This window comes from Cupressus sempervirens, chromosome 11, assembly GCF_028749045.1.
Source record: "Cupressus sempervirens isolate cs-2001-9-10 chromosome 11, ASM2874904v1, whole genome shotgun sequence".
In the NCBI taxonomy this organism is placed as follows: Eukaryota; Viridiplantae; Streptophyta; class Pinopsida; order Cupressales; family Cupressaceae; genus Cupressus; species Cupressus sempervirens.
In genome coordinates this window covers 466,718,583-466,745,324 of record NC_143128.1, presented here as the reverse complement: position 1 = coordinate 466,745,324, position 26,742 = coordinate 466,718,583, and the positions used below count along the sequence as shown (strand labels likewise).

General features: G+C 35.8%; 1 protein-coding gene across 1 annotated transcript in view; it reads right to left on the bottom strand.

Moving 5' to 3' along the window:
- Nucleotides 1-26,742, bottom strand: part of LOC149530405 (Pseudouridine synthase family protein) — a 133,977-nt gene that overhangs the window by 32,033 nt on the left and 75,202 nt on the right. Inside the window, exon 14 of the mRNA XM_089809170.1 lies at nucleotides 17,128-17,183. Within this exon, the coding sequence (XP_089665296.1) occupies nucleotides 17,128-17,183 (56 nt within the window). The remainder of the gene's footprint in view (nucleotides 1-17,127; nucleotides 17,184-26,742) is intronic.

Below are 26,742 nucleotides of genomic sequence, written 5' to 3'. Positions count from 1 at the left end.
CCTAAGTTCTTTAGGGACTTCCAGCTCTACCATTCTATCCCATAGTTTATTACGTGGCACTGTGTCGAATGCTTTTTTAAAGTCCACGAAACAACAAAAAGCCTCATTCCTCGGAGTGTCCCAAACTTCTCTATCAAATGTCTGAGAGTGATGTCGTGATCTATAGTAGAGTGTTTCGGTCTAAAGCCTGCTTGCCCTTTTGCGCGTTTGCCTTCTGTTTCAGCCTAGTTGCTGATTTTTTGTTCTACCAAGCTGCCAAATAACTTGCCAAATAGTGGATTGATCATGACGGTTCAGTAATTAGAAGGATTGTTTATATCTCCACTTTTGTGGAGTGGGATCACCACACTTGTAGTCCATTTTACAAGGAAACCTTCTCTATTGACACTGTTGAAAATCTTAGTGATGTGTGGTGTGAGGATTTCAGCACCCCATTTTAAGTATTCCGCTTGTAGCCCATCTATATCTTGCGCTTTACCAGCAGCTAACCTCCTTATGCCTTGAATAATATCCTTTTCGCTGGATAACTCCCTGTAGTCTCTGTTTCCATGGTACTACGTTCTCCTAGATCACATTCGTAGAGAGTCTTGGCATATTCCAGCCATTTGGTTCCTGTTATGTTATTCTCTATCTAAGTTTTCCTCTACTGAAGCTCTTTCCAAAATTTTCTGGGGTTGTTTTTACCAAGATTAATCAACTCTATTCTTCTCTTGTTCACATATTCTTCTTTCTTCTTTTTAATCAGCTAATCATACTCCTTTCTACTTTCTCTGTTCATGTTCTTTTTCCAATTCCTTTTTTCCATTTTGCACTCTCATCAAACCAAGGATTGGCCGAAAAAGTGTTCTTGGCTTCTTTTGTGGCCCTAGCTCTTTTACACTCCTCCAATGCTTTAATGATAGTAAGAACAAGATTATCCTTGTCCATGAAATGTTGTTTTTCAGACTCAAGATGGTTTCCCGAAACCCTAGACAGCCGCAAAAGAGAGTCTTGAAAAGTATCATGGTTTTCTTGTGTCATTAAAACTTTGCCAGTCGGAATCATCTTCCTCTTCTGTAAAGGTTTTGGGACAATATGTTGATCTTTAAAGTGAGTGGCCACCCTTATCAAGATGGGGTTATGATCAGATTTTAACTCCATGGGGCAATCTTCTATCTCAAAGTTGATTATCTTTGTGACATAGTCTTGCAAGCATATAACATAATCAACAACACTTTGTCCATTGTATCTTTTGCATGTGATTCCACCTGATTTTTCCATACCATTGCATATAACCATGTTATATAGGCAGCATAAGCCTAGTAATTCAACACCAAAATGATTAATCTTTCCCATGCTATCCTGTGAAGATCTTTCCCATTTTTGTATCCCTTCTTCTTCGAGCCAAACTGGATCTCTGCTTTCATTGTAACTCTCCTTAAGATTGAGAGTTTGGTTGTTTGCTGTTCTAGCATTGAAATCCCCTATTATCATTATTTCCCCTAAAGAGCTAAAGGCTGCTATGTCTTTTTTGAGTGCAACGAACGGGTCTTCTCAATCCAATCTATGTTTTTTATATATTTTTGAGCCTTTTGGAGCGAAGTAACAGATAGCCACCCTTGTAGAAATCTGATTCTCTTTTATTTTTATCCAAATATACTGCTTGTTTACATCTTCTTTCTCTAAGTTTACAAATCTGCTCCAAGTTTCTTTCATTAGAACGGTGATGCCTCCATGCCCCTTACCATTATCTATCTTTTCATTCCACAGTGATACCTTCTTATACCCTTCAAAATCTGGAACCCTACATCCATAATGTTCATGAGTCTCGGTAAGCATAATGATATCATTATCTTTAGCTATCGGCCCTAACCTAGGTCCTCTTCTCCAAGGATAACCTCTACAATTCCAGCTAACTATAGTTAAATGTTCCTAGGTGGGCCCGAGTTCCTATTTATTGCGTGTGATTTTGTCACTGATTTGGGCTTTGCCATTTTGTAGCCACGCCAACTTGCCATTTTCTCTTGCTGTTTTCACTTTTTCCCATTCTTTCCTCCTTTCTTCTTGCTGAGTTACAGTGAGGTCATCATCAAGATATATGTGTGTGCCTCTAAGAAACTTCCTCTTGCTGAAAATGTTGTTTTTATCCCCTATATTCCTCATTGTCACTCTAACATGTCTGTCTTTGCCTCCTCTAATCCATTTTTCGATTCTTTGAGCTTGTATGGTTGTTCCATGCCAGTCTAATTGGTCTTTAAAGAAGTCTTTAACTAAATCCGTTGTTTTCTCCTGTTCTCCATAGTCTCGTAGCCCTTTGACGACGATATTTGTTGCTTTCTCATTTCTTTCTTTTTCCTCTCTAATCTATCTCCGAACTTGTTTTTCTATGATGTCAATAGGAGTGTTTGCTGGCCCCTTTACTATGTTAGCCCATGATCTAACTTCTTCGATCTGTTCTCTGAGTTGATTCTCTTTTATTTCCATATTGGCATGGCATCTTGTATATTTTTCATTTGCGGGTTTTTGTCTGCTTCCGTAGCCTCTCCTTCTCCCGTAGTACTTGCTGTTGTCCTCTTTTCCCCTACTTCTTTCTTTAACAATATTAATTCATACTCTCCTTTTTCCATATTAAATTGCAATTTTTGAATTTGTTCTCTAAGTGACTTGACCTCCGCTGCCAGCTTCCAGTTATCCTCAGTAACTCTTTTCATTGTGATACTTTTTATTTGGCTCCTCTCTTCAAGTGCCCACACCCTTTCCTTCATAGCTACTAAATCGTTCACAAAGATGTCTGGATACCACGTCATAGGTGTCCTTGTGGGGCTATAATTATTTGGTAGCCCATCCTCCACTGTGTCTATCACCTGAGAATTATCTGGCTTCCCTTTATCGTTAATATCTCTAATATTATCAAACCGCTTAATTGTTTGAGATTTCAATCGGCCTCAGACTTTGTTCTCCCTCCCTTGCACTATCTGGGGTTTGTGGAATCGGTTTCGAAAGTAAAGCTGCTAACTTCCCTCTTTTTGCATTTTTAAACTTTCGTATCTTTCTCTCCCTAATTATTCTTGTATATTGTTTGGCATTCACATAGATGTAGTTTCCTCCTGTGGGTGGTCCGCTGGCTTGTGATAAGCTCAGAGTGTTTGTGGGTAAATTACCATTTGTCCCTCCAAGATTGAATGAACTCGTGTGTCCGGCTGAGGGTCCTCGAAGAATGAGGAAGCTCCCTTGATTCCACTTGATGATGGTGCTGTGCATTAATCTATCCCCGTATGTCAGGACCAGGCCACTATTGCCAGAGATGTCATTGTGTTTCGTAGCTTCTTCCAGACTAGTTTGTTGTTCTGCTGTTATAGGTGCCCTGACTATCCGATTCTCTGCCACCCTGTTACTATCAGATCCTGTGTTTTGCAAGGTGGACCCATCAAGTTATGACTGTTCCTCTCTTATCTTAGGTTGATTAGTCAATGATACTTTTACAAGTATCTTCTCTGCAGATGTTTCTGTGATTTCCTCGTTTGTTCCGTCCATGAGGACCATATCGTTCCCACTGGTGCCTTGTTATATGTTTTTTATGGTGTTTTACCGTTGTAAATTTACCAATGCTAGGATAAGTAACAAAGGAAGCCTGAACAGGTGCAAAATCAGATGTAAGAAAAAGGGAAAAGGCGTACCTGGGATCTGCCTGTCTGCCTATTGGAGGCACATAATGTTGTCTTCAAATGGAACCGAGCTGGAGCCCACTGAAAGAGAGGGACACCATAGCAAACAAAATCATCATCTGGAAGCCCGCAAATATCAAAGCCTTTAGCACTGGATGGTCCCACCGGTTGCTAAGACTACCGACCAAACCCTTAAATCTACCCCTGCACTGATCCCGTGCCTTGTGGACCCCATACTGATTCTGCTCTGCTATTGTGTACGGGCTTCATGAACCGCTGCAAGACGAAATCTTGATGCAAGTGATGGCACAACCAAACAAACTGACCGAAGCAAAGAGTGCCTACCTACACTTGCAGCTCCGACAAAATACCGCTGCAAAGTAACTATGTCGTTTCAGAACGCTTTTTCCCTCTGTATCGACACAGAACAACTTTGTGCAGAAGCACGTTCACTTCCCTAAAAACACTATACCAGTCGCCTTGTTGTTGTTACTGTTCTACCATTGATCTCGTGCCTTGTGGACCCCGTCTTGCATACCTTAATTGCAGTTTGCATAAAGCACGTTGAAAAAGGCTCCCAGCAGCCCTCCCGCAAGGTTGCACAATACGAGTGCACAATGTGAATGGGTAATATAGGAAACAACGTCAGAAGTTCTTAATTGGAGACAGATGTATTGTCTTCTCTATCGGGCCCACTGATACACGGGCATAACAATTGGAAGCGAATGTTCGATTAAACCAAGTAATACATGGACTTTAAAATTAAAAAATTGGCATTAAATTCGCCTTATATAAAAAAAAAAAAAATTAAAGAAGATAAATAATCCAAATAGTTCAACATTAGAAAATAGATTACAAATCATTACAAATTTACAAAAAGATATTACATTTATAAGATGTTAAAAATAAGAAACATGTTATAGGATTATTACAAAGATGTTTTTGATTACATTTTCCAAACCTTTAGAGTTTGATCTTTTGAGGATTATTCCAAATGAACACTAAATAATTCAATATTTAAAAACAACATTAAAATAAAATATATGATTTCTTTGTTTTTAATTCTAAAATAGAAAATACTAAATACTATTTTAATTAACATTAAAATAAAATAAAATATATTATAATTCTATTACAAACATTAAAAATAAATTAAAATAAAACTAGTTTCTATTTTAAAATATCAAACTTTAAATACAAACTAATAAAATATAATAATTAAGCTATATCTTTTAAAACATTAAAAAAAATATTAAATTTTTTAATCTAACATTGCAAAACAAACTAAACAAATAAAACTTAAAAATACTTTAATCTACTTATTTAATTAATCATTACATTATATTAATAATAATAATGCATTAAATATTTAAATTAAAAAAATATTCTTACAAATGTTTTACTTTTAAAATAATAAAAATAATTTATTATTAATATATAAACAAATTATGTGAAAGTTTAAACCAACGAAAAACTAAAATAAAAAATAAATAAAAACAAACCAAAAAAACCTTAAAAACAAAACTATACATAATGTTACAATTTAAATCATTAAATTAAAGTTTGACTTTTTGGCGAATGAATGCCGTCAGAGATTTCTTAGCCTGGCCAAGGAACCGTACCAAGGTTTTAGCAATGCCAACAGGCTAGCAGCCATGGGTGACGACGATGATTTCCAGTGGCCATAGTTGAAAACGCCAAAACATAGATGTCTAGCTACGCACAACAGAGGTGCAATGTCAACAATTTCCTACCAGTGGAGATTGCCAGCAACGTGAAATAATGTGAACATATTTACCCTAAGCGTCTATCCACTGATGCGATTTACTCTAATGGAGGTTGTTTAAATTTAAAAACTGCAAAAAAGTTATACTTTTTCAAAAGGCGGCCGAGTTACTTTTCAGCATACAAATTTGATACGAACTTTTTTGAACTCCGTTATTTTTTCATAGGTTCGCCAAATTTCGAACCTCATGCCGAAAATTCAGCAAACCTTGTGACACAGGATATATCTCTTAAGCTATTCATATAACTATTGTTGAATACGTTCTTCAATTTCAAGAAAAAAGCATAAAAGGTCAAGGCACATAATGAGTGCAGATCGATAACTATTGTTGAACACGTTCTTTGATTTCAAGAAAACAACATAAAAGGTCAAGTCACATAATGAGTGCAGATCGATAACTAAGAGATTTGACATAGCATCTCTATATTTAGTACTGCTACACATTAGATGTCATAGAGGCCACCACCCCCTGATGTGAGGATTTGTTAATGGGAGATAAAGAGAGCTACTATAAACAAGATTGCATAATTCACATTTGAAAAGGATAATTGACATTACCTATTCAATTCATTGTCATGGGCAACAATTAAGGGTTAAGTCAACGCAAGTGACGATATCCTTAAGAGAGGAACCACTAAATTAAAGACTTAGTAGGGTGATTGAGTATAAGTGGCAGCTTCTCGATGTGAGTTTTAAATAACGATTGAAAGAAAGTACAATATTAACACTCCCTTTGGAAGAATATAAAATACACTTCCAATAGGCATAGAAGTAAATAAGGAAAGAGGATGGTATAAAGAAGTTATATGTTAAAGAGAAGAAAATATTGTGAGCATATAAAATCTTACAACTATAGAAGTAATAGTGTGGAAGTAATGGTCCAAATAGATATAGAAGAAGGATTTACAAATGTCCAAAGAAGTATATAGACAAATTTGAAAAGGGAAGCACATGCAACTGTGAGAATAATTGAAGAATTTGAAAGGATCATTTCTGATATTTTGTTATTATAAGGAAGTTGAAATGTACAAATAACATACTGTTATCATCCAAACTTTTAAATATAGAGACTTTGTAAAATAAGTCTTTTACAAATAAATTTGAAGATATCAATTACACAATCCCACATGTTCAAATAAGGGACATTACACTTTGTCCTTGCTTCTGTCAAGCAATTGAGTGTCTCCTCCATCTATTGGTACCCTCTGTGAGGGTCTCACTAACTTGTTGACGACTTATCAACTCCTTCAACATGGTTGCCAAACCAAGATGTATGTTCCCCACATATCACTAGGTGTCATGATTCGCCCAACAAGTTGGCAAGGTCACCAACTGTAATACCATTGTAAGGCGTACGATAAACAAATCCACCCATATAGTGTCTAACACCTCTGCATGACCAAGTAACCTTCGCATAGTAATATCTTCCTACAACACTAACCCCACCCGGAAATTATATGTACTGCAATAACCTCTCATGCTCGTAGGGCAAGACCTACTTGTCGTACAATACCTATCGACACCCTTCAACACTCGCTGCCCTTTTGCACCTTTTGGCACTCAACCCTTCAGTACCCTTTGTTGATGTTTGATAGCTTTTGTCGAATTAACATATATATAATTATATAATTGAGATATAAATATGAGAGAAATTTATATATATATATATATATATATATATATATAATTATATTATTATATTAATTATCTGATTAACGAATATATAATGTAAGTGATTGTTGCATTTGGAAAACACATACCACATTTTATGGCAATGCTTAGTACGTTTGCAGCAATCCTCAGAAAATTAACTCAGTATCAGAGCGAACTGCAAATGTAAGAAATCCCTGCCTAATATAGAGGAGTTTTCTAACTATTGGATGGAGATTTTCATTGTAGACAAATCTCGAAAAATAAGATAATATAGGTCAAAGATGTATCTACCTGGTTCAAGACGATAAAGTTTTACACTTAGAATATCGCGTGGCAGAGTCTATTGGAATAATTTGATTTCAATATATGGCAAACCATTTATTTTAACACCCCCCCATTTCTAAATGAAGATAACCAATAATCTTGAAGTCACGGTTTAATGAATTTGAAAATTTATTTGGTTTACCACTATCGAGTGTGATAGAACATTGATATCTGCCATAGTTGACCTTGATCATATTGACGGTGCCTACAATATTTGTTTCGGAGAATATTACTAATACATGGTTGCACATAAATGGATAAGTGTATCACAAGGCGATTGATATTTGAATTCAAGCTTTACACTTTTTTTTGGCATGTCACAGGAAGAATATTGGCCTAAGTCTATAGATAATGCCACCTTAATTTGATGATCTTTAGCAACAATGGAACAAAGTTAAGGAATTTAGTGCAACCTGTTCCCTCAGATTTTCCTAAATTAATTGAAGGCATTTAAAAAAAAGTTTTCGGATCAGAAATTTTTTAGGTCTCGACTTTATATTGAAGCACATTCAATGGTGGTTGACAAGTTGAAAGGATTGGGGAATGTGCATTGGGTTGCAATGGGGCTTTCGGCGATAGCCAATGTTTTGGAAAGATTTGGCAACATTCTGCAAATGACAGAGATTGCAATGATCTTCTCAAAGATATGCCTAAACTGGGTAAATATTTGATTCAAATGAAAGATCTCAATGTTATATACCACAAAGACATTTTGGAAAATCAGCGTGAAGTTGTTCAATTGATACTTTCTGGTGTAATTTTATGTCGTTCCTTTATCACATCGAATAAATTATCCAAGTTTCTCTTCACAAAGATCTATGATGAGCTAATAATAGTGGGAAGGTGTTGGCAGTGTCGCAAATACATAAAAGTCAGGCCAAATTGCAGTGAGAGAGGATGTTCTCCATAGATGGCACAGCAAGGGCCAAGGACGGAAATGAATCTGCGGGAACATGCTAACTGTAACATGAGAGGAACTATAGATCGATATTTGTTTACCATTCACACCAAATGAGTTTGGAAAATTGTTAGACCAAGGCTCCTTATTGTCTATCTTGCCATAGGAGAGAATGGTACATGGGATCTCCTATATGGTGTGGAGTTCATATCAATGCTCATAATTTTTGAATAGCACGTCAGTTAATATAATAAATGGACATAGACATATGATTATAAGGTGTCAAAGGCACCGGGTAAGACATGGCCCCCATTATGATAAAGTGTGCAGGTATATCTTATCATTCTTACTTAAATGTTATTATTGTTCTATATAAATTTACAATAATTCAATAAGCATGACATTTATAAAAAATGAGTGATATGATAAATTAACAATAATTTGTTATTGAATAAAATGAAATAAGAAATGAAATTAGTAATGAATAAGGAAGTCATGTGGAGAGCATTATCCTTTGACTATAAGCAAAGTATTTTTTGATTATCATATCTTGAGAACTACCTTCTTTTACATATATAGTTAATCTCTCATTTGTATTTTTATACGTACTATAAGAGCTATGTGCCTTGATCTATTTCTCTGAGATTGTTATTGCAGGAAGAGGGAGATTGATATCAAATTCAGAGGAAGTTTGAAATTTCTTCAAAGGTAAATTGATGTTCAGAGGGAGTCTAACACATCCGTCTGAAGGAGCAGATAGAGAATATGACTCAGTCAACGTTCGGTGATATCGGTCATATTGATTCAAAGGGAGTAAACCATGTTGAGATGGATTCTCCATTGATCAATAAATTCTAGCAGTCAAGAAGACTGTGATTCATGAATATACCTTGTGACTATGTGATTTGTAATGGGCCTACCCCCTGTGTACATCATCAGGAAGTGACGACTTCCAAACGATGTCACTTGTATTTGCAGAAGTTACCATAAGGTGATGATCTTACAATAACTTGTATTATGAGATCAAACAAATTGAGTATATGGTGAATGTCTTGCATCTCAACATTCTGGGAGGCCATTACTCAAAGAGTACTTGGTGAATATCATTGATATTCTAGAATGTCAATACTCTTGATATCAGATGTGATATCAAACCTTATTTTGTGTACTTGGTGAATATCATTGATATTCTGAGAGGCCAATACTCTTGATATTAGATGTGATATCAAACATTTTTGAGTATTTGGTGAATATCATATGTTGATATTCTGGGAGACCAATACTCTTGATATCAAAATGATGGATACCAAAATGATCAAAGATATTCTTAATCTTGCTAACTTGATATTACTTTGAGGTAATACGTGTTTATCCTCTTTAGCTAAGAGTGAGTGCTGATGTTTGATAGCTTATGATGGATAAACATATATATAATTATGCAATTGAGATATAAATATATGAGAGGAAAATATATATATATATATATATATGATTATATATATTATTATATTAATTATTTGATTAACAAATAGACATGTCCCATGAAGGGACATGTCTATTCATGGCTTCTACTCATATAAATGTAAGTGATTGTTGCATTTGGAAAACACATACCACATATTATGGCAGTGCTTAGTACATTTGCAGCAATCCTCTGAAAATTAACACCCTTCAACACTCAACCTTCAACACCCTTCAATACACTAATCACGGGAACTATGAAACTCTAGATAAACACAAAATAGAATTTAGACTTAATTGAATATAATATATATCCAATGCAATCATAATAGAACAGTGAGTTAATTGGGGACTTTCTAAAATTATATCCATATGCACAAATTTGTCTTTGCAAGAAGACTTCACCAATTTGAAGTACAGTGTGAAATATCATAATGACATTTCCAACAATAGACTAGGAATAACTCCCACTAAAATTGTGAATACGTACTAGGGAAGGGTCTTCCACCTTTGAAACTATAAACAACTAAATGACCTTCACCCCTTAGCTTCCAACAATACAAAGAAGAGTTCAAATACATTCCATGATGATTTACAATGCCAAATCATCTCTTTATAAAGGCCTTCAAGAAGCATCTAGAAAGTTAAATGGGTCGACATCTATTTATTATTTTATTGCTTTGGCCCCTTTTTTATTTTAAAACTAAAATAATTAATAAAAGAAGTCCTTTATAGTATTATTTAAATTTTGGGATGACCTAATTAATTCACTCTCTATTGATTTGGGGGCATTACATAATGTAAGTAAGAATTTTTCTCTTAATGGTAGAGGGAAGTTGATCAACTACCCTTGAATTGTTGGGAGAAGCTTCAACATCCACCAATGCCTCCTTAAGAAAAAAAGAGAATCAATTTTTAAACTCAACAACTTCAGAATATGTGGAAGGGAGAACTATGTAATGAGTAAACTATCTCTAATTCCTTGGAATCCTTCAATGGCACAAGCTGAGTTTATCTCCCTTTGGTGGGAAGAGATATGCAAAAGTTCATACCTTATTTGGAGAAAGGAAATGATAATGCAGATTATCCCAATGCTACCAAGTAGCATTTGAGTTTCATGTTGTACTCCACAGGGACACACCCCCTAGACTTTTACAACTGCACTTGTCTTTGTATGATACAAGGATCCAAAGACGGATTTTTGTCATCTTTAATGGCATTTCAAAATGCGCAAATTGGTTACCATCCCTAAAACGCCTCTTTGAGAGCAAATGGGCACTAAGATACAATTAGAAGTCTCTTACCTGTCCCAAGGACTTCTAGGCGTCCCCTATGGCCCAAGCCATTTTTGGATGGCTAATGTTAAAAAATAAGGCATTTTTTAATTTGAAAAAAGGTCGGCCCACAAGGACACCCGAACCCCATTTAACAATACCAAAACCTAATTAAGCATAAATTAACCAAAGAGAAGAGTGGCAAGAGGAGTAGTTGGTCAAGGAGTGAACAATAGTAAAAAGGGGAGGTCAGTGCATCGAATCTACTTGATTTAGACTTTTAGACTTACCGTCTACTGATTATGGACAGTTATATATTGTTGCAGACTTCTATGTTTATTGTTTAGTAGATTAGTTATAGTATACACATCTTAATAGTTTGTCATTTCATAGATGAAATTTGGAGCCTCCGGGCATTTTTGCTATATGTATTCCATATATTGACAATTCTGTTATTTTGCTTATCAATTCACATGTGATATCTCATTTCAAGTCTAATGTTATGTACTAAGCTTCTAAGATGTCTATGATGAATGCTTTATCAATGTTATGATATGCATATTTAAAATTTATCTCTCTATATAAAAATTCCCCTATTTTTTAAATAGCTATCCCCTCCCCTAAAAAATGGCCCTAAATCATACCCATACCAGAAACCCATGCCCATCCCCTAAACAGTTCCAGTCCCCAAAACTCTGCGGAACATAGGTTTCAGGCAATGAAAGGTAAAGCATTCATAACCAAACAGGTATGACATCTGAAAGGGATATTCACATAATGCAAGATTGCGTCCAAGCACTCCCGTACTTTTTCAGATTGATGGCTTCCTCCAACTCTTTTTCCAATACATTCCCACATAAATTTGAGCAAATTAGTCCAAGAATACTAAGAGGTTTCTAAAGACTTAACTAGGAAACTCCCTAAGGAATCTCCAAAGGTTCTACAACCAAAATCATACCAAAGTTGCAGAGGTTTGTGGAAGGTGTTCCCAACAAGATTTGTAGAGAAAGAATCACATAGATGATCAAAAGAGGTATAGCAAGGTCTCAAGCACAGAAAAAAGCCATCCCAGATCCACATCCTCAAGCTAAAAATGCCTTTCATATCTTCCTCTGTTTCACATAAAATGATAAAGAAACCTTGTGCATGTGGTAGAATATCAACTCTCCCCCTTACCAATGATTTCCACGCTTCTAACTTCTAAGTATTGCTCATGCAAACTATTCAGATTTTCCCAAAAACTATTTACTTATCAATAAAAATATGGCATTTCAAAGTATATTCCCAATTATCCACTTCATCATTCGAATCAAAATCAACATTTAGTAAGGTCTCTATCGTTCTTAAAGCCAACTTTCCAACAGCTGGACATACAGCCTTCTGAGGAAATCCCCTAGGAAACCATAATTTTATAATCTTCACATGTTCCAACTCATTCATGCCACTCATCTACTCACTAACACATTCACTGAGCTTATCCTGGCAATCTAGAGAAGCACCCTGATCTGATCATCAGAAGTAACACTCTTCGACTTTGAGAGCCTCCAAATAAGAACCAACATCTAGCAACTTAAAAAATCAAGGGAACAAAACCCATCTTCTGAAAAGAGCAACTAGGAAATCAATTACAGTCCAGATGCGCCTGCATCTACATGATAATCAATAAGTATTCGGGTTCGGGGACGGGTTCGGGTCCGGGGTTCAGTTCGTGGGTTCGGGCAATTTTTTTTCCCCATTTGGGTTCGTAGGTGGGTTCATTAGTATGTATGTATATATATATATATATATATGCAAAAAAAATTATAAACTCATATAGTTGTAAAAGTAAAACTAAGTCATTCCATAGTATGAATATATCAATGTTACTTGATTATTAATCAATGCCAAATGTCAAAGATAAACATTAAATACTCACTCATTAATCTATGCTAATGTTGTAAATAAAATCATACATTGAATTACTAAAATGCAAAATGGAATTTCAAAACATAGACTACTTCATCAGATTGATAGATAATAAATTATGACTTAATAAAGTTTGAAATTGTAAAACATAGTGATAAATCATAAATGACTCAATGAGTCAATGACAAATGTTTAAACATAGTTTATCAAAGATGCAAATGCCCTTCAAGGGTCAAATGGGTCATCAAAATATGAGGGATCAATGGCTTCATCCTCATCTATATCATTGACATTTTCCACATCATTGGAACCCAAACCGGTTCCACTAGCCCCAGATGCAGCCACATCCTCCTCCTCGTCCTCCTCAACATCTAGCAAGGCAATTCTAGATATATCTTGGACAGTCATATCCAAGTTAGAAGTCTCAGGTAGTACATCCCACAACTTCTCTGGTCCCTTCTAATATCCTGGATCCTTGCGTGATAAGAGGTGCCAGTTGTTGTGAATAAATACCAAGTCCTTTGCTTTCTTTGAACCCAACTGGTTACGCTTCACTGAGTGGATAAAGGAGTATATACTCCAATTCCACTCAGCAGTAGAAGAGCTTGCAACCTAGAGAGACAACCAACAAATTTTAAAAAATTAGCTAAGTAATTTTACAATACAATAGGAATTTAAGAGTGCTAATTCGACAAGCTAAGTGGCCATAAGAAAAGGAAAAAAAACTTAAATACATACTTGTGACAAGATCTTAATGGCAAGAGGTTGGAGGTACATGTAACTTTCCCCATGTAAGTACCACCATCCAATGGCATCCAATTTACTTTGGTCATTGATTGCATTAGGCTCTGCATTTTTGCTTGAGACAAAATCAACAAACTCTCTCCTAACATTTGATGCCACATCAGGATCACTAAAGAGCTTGTTAAGTGCCCTCTTATACCCAGAAGCAACTTCAGGATCTCTATATGGTGCCACTCTACCAGGAATAGCAAGTATCTCACTGCTATAATATCTAGGAGAAAGTGCATATGCCAAGAGGTGTAAAGGTGTAGTCATCTTGTTCCAACGATGTAGAACAATTTTCTCCACCTTAGTGTACAAGGTATCAGGATCCTGCTCTCTCCTCTGAATGACCTGGGATGTCAAATGATGTACATGTAAGTTATCTTGATGTAGTGTTAATAACTTAATTAAAATCAAAAATCAAAATCTCTCAATAAACAAGGGTAAAGTATTGTATAAAAATTTAAACTTACTGATTTCATTCTTTCTAGCATAGAGTCCATGGCATCATATATGTTCCCCAAACAACGCTCATCCGTGTCAGCATACCGAAGCATAGACATGATGGGCTCGGTGAGTTCTAATGCATATTCCACCCTATTCCAAAAATTATCACTCAAGATCAAATCCTTTACAGTTTTGGCCTTTTCTATATCAGCTTGCTTCCATCCACCCCATTTGTTGTTAATAACCATTTGACCCAATGCCTCTTTCACCCTCACAAGTCGTCTAAGGATGATTGTGTGTGAAGCAAACCTTGTTTCAGCAACCTATTACCATGTTAATTCAAATTGTAAGTTAATATGATAAGTTGATAACACAAAAATTTAAGAATATGTATTAAATTTTGTAAAGTATGACACAAAAATTAATATGATAAATGAAGCTAAATAAAGTTTAAAATTTACCTTCAATAATTCCAAGCAGGAGAAAGTTCTGAAAATTGCTTGTGACATATGGTGGTTTGTCACAAACATTTGGATCTGCTCACCCTCCTCATACACATTTTTCATCCATTTAATTTGGCTGCCCATTGTTTTCATCACCAAGTTCAAGGTGTGGACAGTGCATGGTGTCCAAAAGATATGCTCATATCGTGCTTCTACCAAAGCACCTGCAGCCTTACAAACTTTAGCATTGTCCGTTATTACTTGGACAACATTGTCAACTCCCACGAACTCTATGGATTCAATGAGAAGTTGGGCAATAAAATTTGCATCCTTTACTTGCCCTTCACAATCAACCGCCTTCAAAAACATTGCCCCCTTGGGGCAAACAGCAATCACATTTATTAATGGACGGTTTTTGCAATCTTTCCATCCATCAGAGACAATGCTCACCCCCGTTTGGATCCAAGAATCTCTTATTGGTTTGAGGAGGTTTTCTACATTCTTTCTCTCCTTATGCAATATGGTGGTTCTCAACTTTTCATATCCAGGGGATTGGTAACCATGAGGTGCATCATTTATTGCTTTCACCATCTCTCTCCAATAAGGGGATCTCACTAGATTGAATGAAACACCATTTGTAATGAGGCAACGCCCAACCTTTATGTCAGCAATTTCTCTCTTGTCATTTTCAAATGCCGTTATCTAATGAGCCTCTCTTGCGGGATGCGGGTGTTTCTATTTCATCTTCATCCATAGATGGGGTAGGTAGGAAGGGATGTGGTTTACTAATTGTTTGAGAGGGTGGTGTTGGTGGTATTTGCTTTGACTTATCTTTTTTTGCCTTTGACACTAACCTATCAGCCTCTTCTTGTTCTTTTAACATGCCTGCTATTTGAGGAGCTAACAACCCTTTTTTACCTCCTTCTGGGGGCCCCTCACACATGGAAATCCCTTGACCTGGTGGACCTATCAAATGATGTTTAACCCGCAAATAGGAGCTTCTATATTGATTTTGGCAAAAATTGCATTTCCATATATACCCTCCCCCACCAGCACATTGCTCAATTCTTGTTGTATACTTTCGCAAAGGAGAGCCTTTATCAATTTTAAATCTTTGGGATCCCATCCCACCCACTGAACCCTGACTACTCATTCTTGGATTCTTGCAATCTATAAAACCAAATTTAAAAAAATATTTCAAAACTTATACAAAACTTGATAAAAATTTAGAACAATAAATATAAAAAATTTTTAAAACTAAAAACAAACTATGAAAGAAGCAAAAGGAAGGATCAAATGCATACCTGGAACACTCAACACTGATTATTTGAAGGATTTGAAACTCCACAAACAATCTCTACAACCTTCTCTTCAAACTTGCAAAATGGCCACACCAAAATGAGAGAGCAAAATGACAAAGCAAATGAGAGATTAGATGAATGAAATGCATCTAATAGGCCTTACTTTAGGGTTTGGCAAAAAAAATAATAAAAAAACATAATTTTATTGCTTTTTTGGGCCACTTTTTGGCCCCACCTGCCGCGGGTCCGCCCGGATTCGCCCAGATCCGCGACCGGTCCGGGCAGGGTCCGCATTTTGGCCTGCGGGTCCTCCCGGGTCCGTGCCCGGGAGGACCCGCAGGCCAAAATGCGGACCCTGCCCGGACCGGTCGCGGACCTGGGCTCGGATCCGGACCCGAATGAATCCGGACCCGAACCCGAGCTCCAGGGTGCAAATCCGGTAACTTAGTCAATAACTGTTGCTGCCTAGGCTACAGAAAAAGGACCATCCACAATATTGGAAGGGGACTGCAGTCTAGGAGAATCACAATTATGTTGTTGAGCAGGCAAAGCAGATACTCGTTTTTTTATTAATAAATAGATGTCTGGCTCTCAATTATATCTAGGCCTCTTTCCCCATACATTGCTTGTCCTCAAAAGTTTAAGCAAGCCAAATGTTTTCTTTGCCAACTTTAAAATGAGAGTCACACCTCATGTTAATTTTACAACCATTGTGATTAAGGGAGATTTGGTGACAACATGTGTTCCAAATGCATCAAGTCTATCGAAAACATTTCCCGACCTGGAGTCTGACTAATTTTGGGGTTGATTTATACTTAGAATTTAAATGTGTTCAGTGTAGAGTTTGAAAGTTAAGCAACTAAGCAGATCATATTCAGAAATAATCTTAGAATGAACAGGTATGAACACAATAGATAGACAAAAGAAGCAAGCAAATAGACAGATAAAAGACATAAGAACCAGTCATGCTGGGATATTACTATTGAGTTGACCCTTTACTGATTGTCACTGAGTGTAAGACTCAAAGCATAAAAATAAGTTCTTTATAATGGAAAATGCATTCCCAGAAAGTTGGAAATATATCATACACTAAGATGTCTTTCCTTATTCCATTATCATATAATCAAAAAAAATATTGTTTGTTAGACAATCAAGCCTTTTTCCCCTATGAAGAAAGAAACTCATAATGTGAACGAATGTCTTACTTGGGATATGTGCGTCCAAGATCACCATGTACAAATTCCTTTATATAGGTCCCAGCCTGTACAAGAGAAGAAAAGGGGGGAAATTTGAAGTTTCAAAAGTGCAAGAAGAAAATACATCCAAATCCATATTCAAATAAATACAAATGTTTCTGGACCTGACAAATATGGTACTTTTAAGTGACATGGGGCAAGTGGTGTCACATATTTAGCGCAAAAAGATATGCATTTCAGCAGAAAATGGCAACAGGAGTGACAAAGTTTTCTTTCATATTTATGTAAAACGAAGCATAATGTTTTAAGAGAATGCTGTTATGGAATGTGCAGAATTTTATACCTTATTAAGGATATTTATATATTCCCCTCTTCATAATACTTACTAGTTCAAGTCAACCTGGTCATTCTTGATAAAGGCAAGCATACAAATTCAAATCCAATGCCAGTTCACCAAACGGCATGTTCAACCTCTGTTGATACTGCCAACCATCAGCTTTAAATTGCACCCACAATGAAAGCATTGAAAAGGGAAGCATAAGCACAATTCCCTTAAGCTCAAGCAACCTATAGATTTGGGTTGGCTTCCTTATTGTAATACTAAATAAAAAATAAATTAAGGGGATGAAAATGGTAAGAAACAGGCACAATAAATGTATAATTAAAATGGGTAATTAGTTAAATTTGTATGAAGTTGCTCCCGAAAGAACACGATATTTACAAAACAGCTCAAATACTAAATAGTCAACAATAAAATAGTCACTGCGAATTTCTAGGGCTAGAAGTAAGAAATTTAAACCTGAATGAAGTTAGACCATTTATATAAAACGTAAGTTGCCAAATTGGCCAATTTGTGTGCCATCCCGAGTACACTTCATCTTAGAATATTACCTTTCCCTATGGAATCAACCAAGGTTTGAGAAGAAACTCTCTAGAATGTATTCCATCTTAATTGACTGAACCTGAGAAATCCAAAGCTAATATGGCATTCCAAAGCAGATTCTGCTGCAATTTCACAGACCTACAGCTTTCTTCGTGATTATTTTTTACTTTAAAAAAATTTCAAATGACATTCTTTCTTCCCAAAATGCATTAATTGTACTTATTATTCCATATTTTATGTTTCGCACGCACATGACCAGTGAAAAAACCCTCAAATAGAAAAAAACTTAAAAGTAAAAGACACACCACTGCAGATTCTTGCTCAAACCAACCTTGGTCCTCAACCGCCAATAACCAAGCATTTATTGAAGGATAGAGCTGCTCAATTTCAATATAGATATTCAATTTTTCACAGGAAAATTTAAGATTACTTGCTGAGTTAAAAACTCAAAAACTGATCTAAGAGTTGAAAACTTGAAATTCATAAAAAAAAAAAATGTTATACATTCATGATACTATTACTATATATTATTTATAATTTTGATTTTTTTTATTTGTATGCTGGAACCTTAAATAGTAAAACTAAAATACTTTATCTTAAAAAAATCAATGATAAATATTAAATATCAATTTTAAATATTAGATAAGATAAATTATTAATGTCCAATAAAAGACCACAAATGGGCCTAAGGGACTGAAAGTGCAACTACAAACAGAGACCAGAAGCCAGCAAGACCACCAAACAGTGTCCGAGAAAAAGGAAACCAACACACGAGGAAAAGGAAGAGAAACAACACCACACAGGAGAAATCTCGAAACTGCGAAACAACTAGCAATTTGTGGTCATGGAAAAGTAGCTCAAAACTTAAGGGTAACTATCTGTGTGTGGAGAAATCCGAGCCTGCCACTGGAGAGATGGTGAATATGAATGTGCATGTGATCTCTGCGCGGTCTCACTGATCTCGTGTGAGTAGTAGTAGACAGGCTCCCCGACCGCTTGGATCCTCTAGGAGAGGTAACTGGAGTGAAGAAGGAAATGATAAGCTGATGAAGGTGATGGAACCCTATTTTTTGGCAAAAATCAGGGCCTCCATTTAAGCACTATTTCTAATTTCATAATAAGAATGATGATTTGAGCATACAGCCTTGTGAATATACATTGTAGATCAAATTTAAGATCGAAGTGGCATTCATTGTTGTGAAGAAACTTCTAGTTTCAGACTGTGTATATGCAGAATTTTAAACTGAAGGCTACAGATTTGATATTGATTAACATAGTAACCATATTTTCAAGCATTTACACTCAGCCATCCAGCTACAGGAAAGCATCTCCATCCTGATTGACATATGGACTCAGTAGCAGCAATTGGAGCTTAATTGGTATTTATCTCTATTTGCAATAGTTACAGCTAGACGTTTGATAAAAGACGATCTGGAAAACTTCAATAAGAAGGTTTATCACAGTCAAGCTACTGCTGTCAGTATTGAATTTGTATGTTTAGGTGATAACTATGTCACAATAACTAATCAGATTGTGATTCTTGCTATAACCAGAGATGGTGAAAGCTATGCCAATAGTAATGAAGAACTACTCTGTCCTAGCAATATAAAATAAATTTAGAATAAATTCAAGTTTGGTGGTAGGAGGCAATGAAGGAAAACAGACAACTAATGTCCTTACATCTACCAACCACAATGGCCTGCTTGTCAATTTTGGTGGCATCGAAGAGGCAGTATAATGTACTGCAAACACAAATGCACCAATAACAATGAAGTTCGTGAGCAACTAAGCAGAAAGTATGGCAGATGTTTACAATTGGTCGCAGAAGTATGATATACCAGCTTTTGATAATCAAAAATTTATTCGAAGGAAAGTGAATATTTTGGCGACTAATTCTAGGAGGATTCCTTATGTATCGCATGATATTAATAAGACAGTATGTTTTTACCTTCTACTGAAGTTGGACTCCGGATTGGAGGATCCTGTGGCAATTCCTTAGTATCAATATCCTATGTTTATAAGCAATTTGAGGAATAGACGAAGATGATCTTTTTGTGTTGAGTTTGAAGATTGTCTTCTCCCATTTGAAGTTTATCACCATCCTTCAATTGTCTTCGCACTTAGCCACTGGAAGCACTAATTACCGCAAAATCAATAATTCCCGTCTAATGGTTCTTTGTTTTGGCGCAGGTATATGGAGAATACGATGGGAAAAAATTGGAATGTTGAGCGGCGATGACAAGAGTATCAAAATGAACTGCAGTACTATCAATTCTCCTTTGATGTAGATGGCAAAATGATCCTCCAAAACAATTGAAATCACCATGGTATTTTGGCAGGCTGAAGAGAAACTCACAGATGTTCTACTTCCATAAATCTGAAGAGCATATGAAGAAGTGCATCATGGATTTTAACGAGTATTCATCGGCATCACTTGAAAGCTCCTTGGCAGCACCAGAAATCCTCATTCGCATCCAATAAGCAATGTAAATGCATCAACATATAAAGACAACACTAAAGGATGTTGCGTAAATAAAACCACTCATTGCAGATTGATTATTCTGTGAATTTATATTGAAAAGGGTTATCCCGTGCTAAGCCACGGTTATCACTAATTGAGAATGTTTTTATAGGCAACAGCAAAAAAGTGGTTCAGGATTGAATTATTATTCTATTAAGAGTCATCACGTGCTCTAGGCAGATTCATGATTCAAGGTGTTATTGAGTGGTTTCTTTGTTAAAGTATAATCAGTTTCTTGGAGAGACGCATTTTCATCTACGCACACTCTCATTTGTCTATGATATAGATGCAAGAAACAAATGAAACAATTCATATTCATACTATTTTTTACAAAAAAATTTACATACTCAAGCTATAGGCACATTTGATATATTATATTCTTCTATGGGCAACGATGGAGTGATTGAACAAAGCTCGTGGATTTGAATTACTAGGTAAATTTTGAGTGGTCTTGGATTAATTTGCAGTAGATGGATCATCTATAAGGAGTGTCTTTATTGCAATTTTATTTCCGACATAATTATTTATTTTAAATTTTGGAGTTGAAATATTATTAAGTTGTGTCCTTTATAATTATTTTTTAAATTTTATAAATATTTTAATGTTTGGATAAGTGGATTGGATCATTATTGCGTTTTAAACTTGATAAACATAGATATTGTGAAATATTTAATTGTTTATGTATTTATGTCTAGTTTGTCTCCATATCACGGGAGTTAAAGTGCATCCTAGACTAGTTTAAGATTGTGTTCGTATAATTGATCCGTCGTGTCTAGATTGTTAATTTGTTTATAGTTTATGTACATTGAAATTTTTTAAGTTGTACGTTTTAGTGTATGGATTGTTAATTTGTTTATAGTTGTTGTACATTGAATTTTATAAAGTTGTACGTTTCAACTCATAATATTGACTCTATTTGCTCATTTAATTAAGCATTGGTCTCTATATTACTCTTGATTCATAATCCATATGTTGGCAATTGTTTCATATCTTTCCTTTGAAGAATTAATATATTCATTTGTTGCATTGATCTATACTTATTTTAAAAACATTCATACTTTCATTTATTAATCTGAGTTCATAATTTTCGCATTTTCATGCAAGTTTAAAGTTTTCTACAATTCTTGCCATTTGGAAGCTTTCATTTTTCAAATTCTAATCATTCTTCTTTAAGCATCTTGGATCTAAGTGGTTGTCCAGGATTAGGTGCACCCACCTTGGCCTTGTAGAGCCAGAAGTGCAAGGAACTTGGATTACATTATTCAGTTACGTTAAGTTGGCTATAAAGCATCTTATCATTCTTCTTTAAGCATCTTGGATCTAAGTGGCTGTCCAGGATCAGGTGCATCCACCTTGGCCTTGCAGAGCCAGAAGTGCAAGGAACTTGGATTACAGTATTCAGTTCCATCAAGTTGGCCATAACCGGTTGGATATCCCAGCATTGAGTTGGCAAGACTTGTAGGATTCGCATCTGCGGTTTTGGGAACCAACAGAAGGGACGCAGATCCAAAGGGGGATAACTCCCAAAGATATAAATTTAAATGGTATTATTCAACCTTTTTTTCCACACTTCTTGATGTATTGGAATGCAATGGCAACCAGTCTTAGTTCTATAGGCTAGCATACCTTAAAAACTAACTCATGCTCACCTCATGGAGGCGTGCACAAGTGATACAACAAATATGAGGTGTGGAACGTTTGGATATGCAATGTTTATGATCCAGAGTATACTAGATCGCAGAACCAAGCAAAAGCCCATTTGTGTGTCATTCTCAACGAAGGAATCAAAGCATGTCAAAGAGAGAATGGTGTACGTGTGTCATGTCATCAAATAGAAAATTTATCAATCGGTAGGAGAAAGCAAATGCAAGAGCTGCACATAGAGCAGGGCATGCTTTGAGAAAAGGAATGGGAACATAGAGGCCTTATCTTCTTCATCTCATAACAGATGTTGTGTAAAAAGTCACCAACTTTTGCCCAAAAATTGAAAAAAAGCCTGCTAATGTGAAGAGAATGAGAGGGACATTAAAGCAGGCATTTCAAAATGATGCTAGAGGGATTGCAAACAAAGCTGTTGAAAAATGCTTGTGTAAATGGTTTGTCCTTCAATATTGCTCAATCACCCATTTCGCATTATATGTTTAAGAAAAGTAAACAAGGATCCACAAGAGTACATAGGGCCAAGTTATGAGAAGGTGCTTGGCATCTTATTACCAAAGGTGGTAAAAAAATATGCAATTCATTAGCTCCCATGATGAATTCATAGAAATAAAACAGAATGTCCTTGGTCATCAATGGATAGAAGGATATACAAAATACGATGTTAATGTATGTATAGTGTGCCCTGCAGGATCAATGTTTGTGAAATTTGTGGATTGTGACAAGTAGGTGAAGAATGCGTACTTTATTCGTGGCATCCTTACATAGTGCATTCAAGAAGTGGGTCCACAAAACATTTTTAACACATAATGTTACTATGTTCTTCTTTGTTCTGGAGAGTAGAGTTCATTGTGGCTGCGTGGGTTTCAGAAGTAGCTCAACCACTGGCTTGTAGAGGTTTCAATGTTTAGCATCTGCAATTTGATATGGTTTGGGTTTATTTCAGACATTGTAACTGGGCAGGTTAATGTAATTATTGGAGGGTATTTGCAGAAATTCCCTTGCTGCTAGGACCTGGTAGTGAGTTTCAATGAACATTCTTATTGTTATGAGATTCGACCCTTCTGTTATGTATTTCTGGGCTCTGCTATTAATTTCAAGCTGATACTTGTATTGATAAGTCACTGTATGTGAATATAATGCTTCAGCAATAGTTACAATGAAAGGTCAGATCTCGTATCTTTGCTTGGCAAACTTAATTCAGCTACATTTAGAAAGTGCCATTAGCTATTACAGTTGAGTAGATTCATCAGTGCATGTTTATTTTTTATGTTATAATTCTAGGTTACTGATTCAGCCTCCTAGAGGCTGGATGCGGAAGCAGATACGGACAGGTGCTGGAGGTGGATGGGTGTGCTGTAGGTGCCACCTGGATGCCACTCGCAGGCATGTTTCAGGCATCCAGGTGCCTGTGAGTGGCATCCAATAACACCCACAGGACACCTGGGAGCATCCACAAGCTTCCTCGCCCGGAAAAGAAAGAAAAACATTTTTTAATATTATTTTAACATGTCGCATGGTTCTATTAGGCTTAAATCATGAGTAAAATGAATGAAATAATTAAACAAATGTAATGAAAGATAAGAGCAATACGATAGATTTGAACAGCAATGAGAGATTGATGCCTCAGAGAAACGCTTTGTGGGTGAAAACTTAAACCAAATAATACTATATGCTGAGTGCTTAAAAATGGCTTACAAAACTGATTCCACAGCTCCTTTTGAATTGCAACAGGTCTCTTTCGGGCTGCTGCCTAGTTGAGCTGATATGGAAATGCATTTTGCTAACTTTTTCAAGTTTGAGAGCATTTTAGGTTGCCATTTTTGTGACAAATAGTGAGAGGAAATTCTCTCTTCAAATTATCGGGCAGGACTTTTTTTTATTAATCTATGCCTAAAATATGAAACAAGTAAACAGATTGCAAAGTATGTACCTTGTACAAATAACTTTCTAGGGGTTTTGCATCTAAACAAAATACTTGAAAGAAACAATGTCGATCATCTTTTGATCTTGAAGGTGAGAATACAAGACTGAAATTACTTATCTCATTTCTTTGCACATATATCCATACATACATATATATACGCATCTGCACCCCCCCCCCAGGAACAAAATCCCGCATCCACTTTGGAATCCACATCCAAATCAGTAACTAGTTTTAATTCATAAGAGGAAATCTGCAATAAACAAAGTACCAATGCCTAACTGAAAACTCTTGAATCTAAATAAGCGAACTGTTTGTCAAATTACCTCTAAGAGACAAGTTTAAAATTAGCTACATTTCCCAAAGGGATCTTGCAATGAGTATGTCAATAATCACCTACTCTTCACAATCTGCAATTTCTTAAAACATTGACCCTTTGTCAATAATCACCTTCTCTTCACAATCTGCAATTTCGTAAAACATTGACCCTTCGGGGAAAATTGAAATCACATTGATCTATGGCTGATTTTCAGTGTTCCATCCATTGAAGACAATGGACACCATTGTCTCAGTTCACAAATCCATGTTCGGCTGCAGTGAATTGTCTACATAATTCAATTCCTTTGTCAATCCAGTGGTGCACAGCATTCATAATCCAAGCCCTTATACCCATTTACAGCCTCATTTATTTCTTCACCATTTCTTGCCAATATGCTGATCAGACAATGTTAAAAATCAGTTCATTCGCATAAATGCATCTTGCTATGTGTTGATTGGCAATCTCTCAAAAAGAAAGTATCTCAAAACATTTTTTTTCAATTATCTTGAACTATTAGTCTAATTTTCTGTTTTTGAACCCAATTCATTATTCTCTTTTCAAACAATAGTCCATTTTTATTCAGATGTCTCTTTCCAAAAACCATTGAAAGCAACCAAGAAAACCAAGTTTAGAATGTTTCCAAGTGAGTTCTAGCCTCTTGCTAGATTCTCATTTCGATAGTCCTGAATTTTGACTCACTTATTTCTCCACTACTAATTTCTTTTCTCAAAGTATTACAAAAGAAATAGAGATTTTTTGTGGCCTACCTCTCGGTATGTAACTTTGTTTTCAATTCTGATTTCCAAAGTTTCAAAGTGTCTCTGACAAGCCTATGAAAAAGTTCTTATTTTTTGCCTTTTTCTGTGTTTTTTTGTTTTTTTTGAGGATTCTATTATTTTATGTTATTTTTGCTAAATTAATGATTATAATGCATAAAGAAAGCAACTACTGGAAAAGGAACCAAACAAAGTAACACAAACATCTAATACTGACATGAAATTCTGATTTATTTTCAAATTCGAATCTACTACATAACTCGTACCAGGAAATTCTCCAGATCTGATTGATGATCTAGATCTAAGCTCAATTTTTGCAACTAAATATTTCTGTTGCTGCTGGTAATTATACCCAGATCTGAAAATATGAAAACTGAGAATCTGGCATGGCTGGTGTGCTTCAATGATAGTTGTCTGGTAAGGTGTTCTAATTTTCAGAATAACAACTCCATACATGGCAGATCTGTAAAAATGTTCCAATTTCTCCCTTTGCAGACTGAAATACCAACTGATCAATGCAAACTCGGACCTTTAGATGGTCTCTCACAGCTGCAGGCCTCCAATTCTTCTGATCGTTCTCAGAGAAAGATCAACTAAAAAAACCCTTTTGAGAGCTCTCCACAACACTGCTGGTGTAAATAATGGTTTCTAGATATGGAAAATGGCTCTCCAACTTCTTTTTATTCATTTTCATTCTCCCTCCAAATACAATTTTAAAATTAGGACTTTTATTCACCCTTTTAATCATAAAATAAAGTTTTGTTTTATTTAATTCCCCACCTAGGGATTTGAACTCCATGAGGAGGCCATATCCATGGCTCTTAGTCTCATTTTTAAGTTATAAGTTATGTGCCTAGGGAATGGTGTCAAGCTAACAACTTATTTTAATATTCTAAAATGATTATAACAATCACTTTTTATTATTATTTAGTTAAGCCAAACATAGGAAATAATTAAATTATCCCCCAAATTATTTGTAGCTCCCTCATCTAGACTACAATTTGAATTTTGTCTGATGCCCCTTGTCCACTGATGTTGTTTGACCATTGTGAGCTAACTAGTAGTTCCTTCCTAAAATTTAGTTGACTTTTCTAAAAACTAGGACCTTTCCTGAAAAATAGGAACTGTGCAATTTTTGCCCAGGTTGATCCTGGGGTCTTTTGGTCTGTCCCTCCTAACTCTGAGTTCATCCCTTACAAAATAGGGATTCCTACAGAAATCTAGGAGACTGCCCAAGACTAGTCAAACTAGCTCTCTAAGCCCTGATATGTCATCACAAGCCTCTCTGAAAGTGTTCCATATCCATCTCATTGGCCTACGGAACCCTGCTATGGCCTACGGAACCCTGCTAATAGGTCAATCCTATTAGCTAGTACTGGCATTAAGGAAGGCATAAAAAATGGGGACATTACAGATTTAGCAGGCCTAACGCACATACAATGTTGAGCATCTTTTTCTGCTATCCACTAAATGTTATATACAAAAGAACTGATGAAAAACCCCTAATATAAACAATATGCAGCTTTATCTATCTCTAACTAA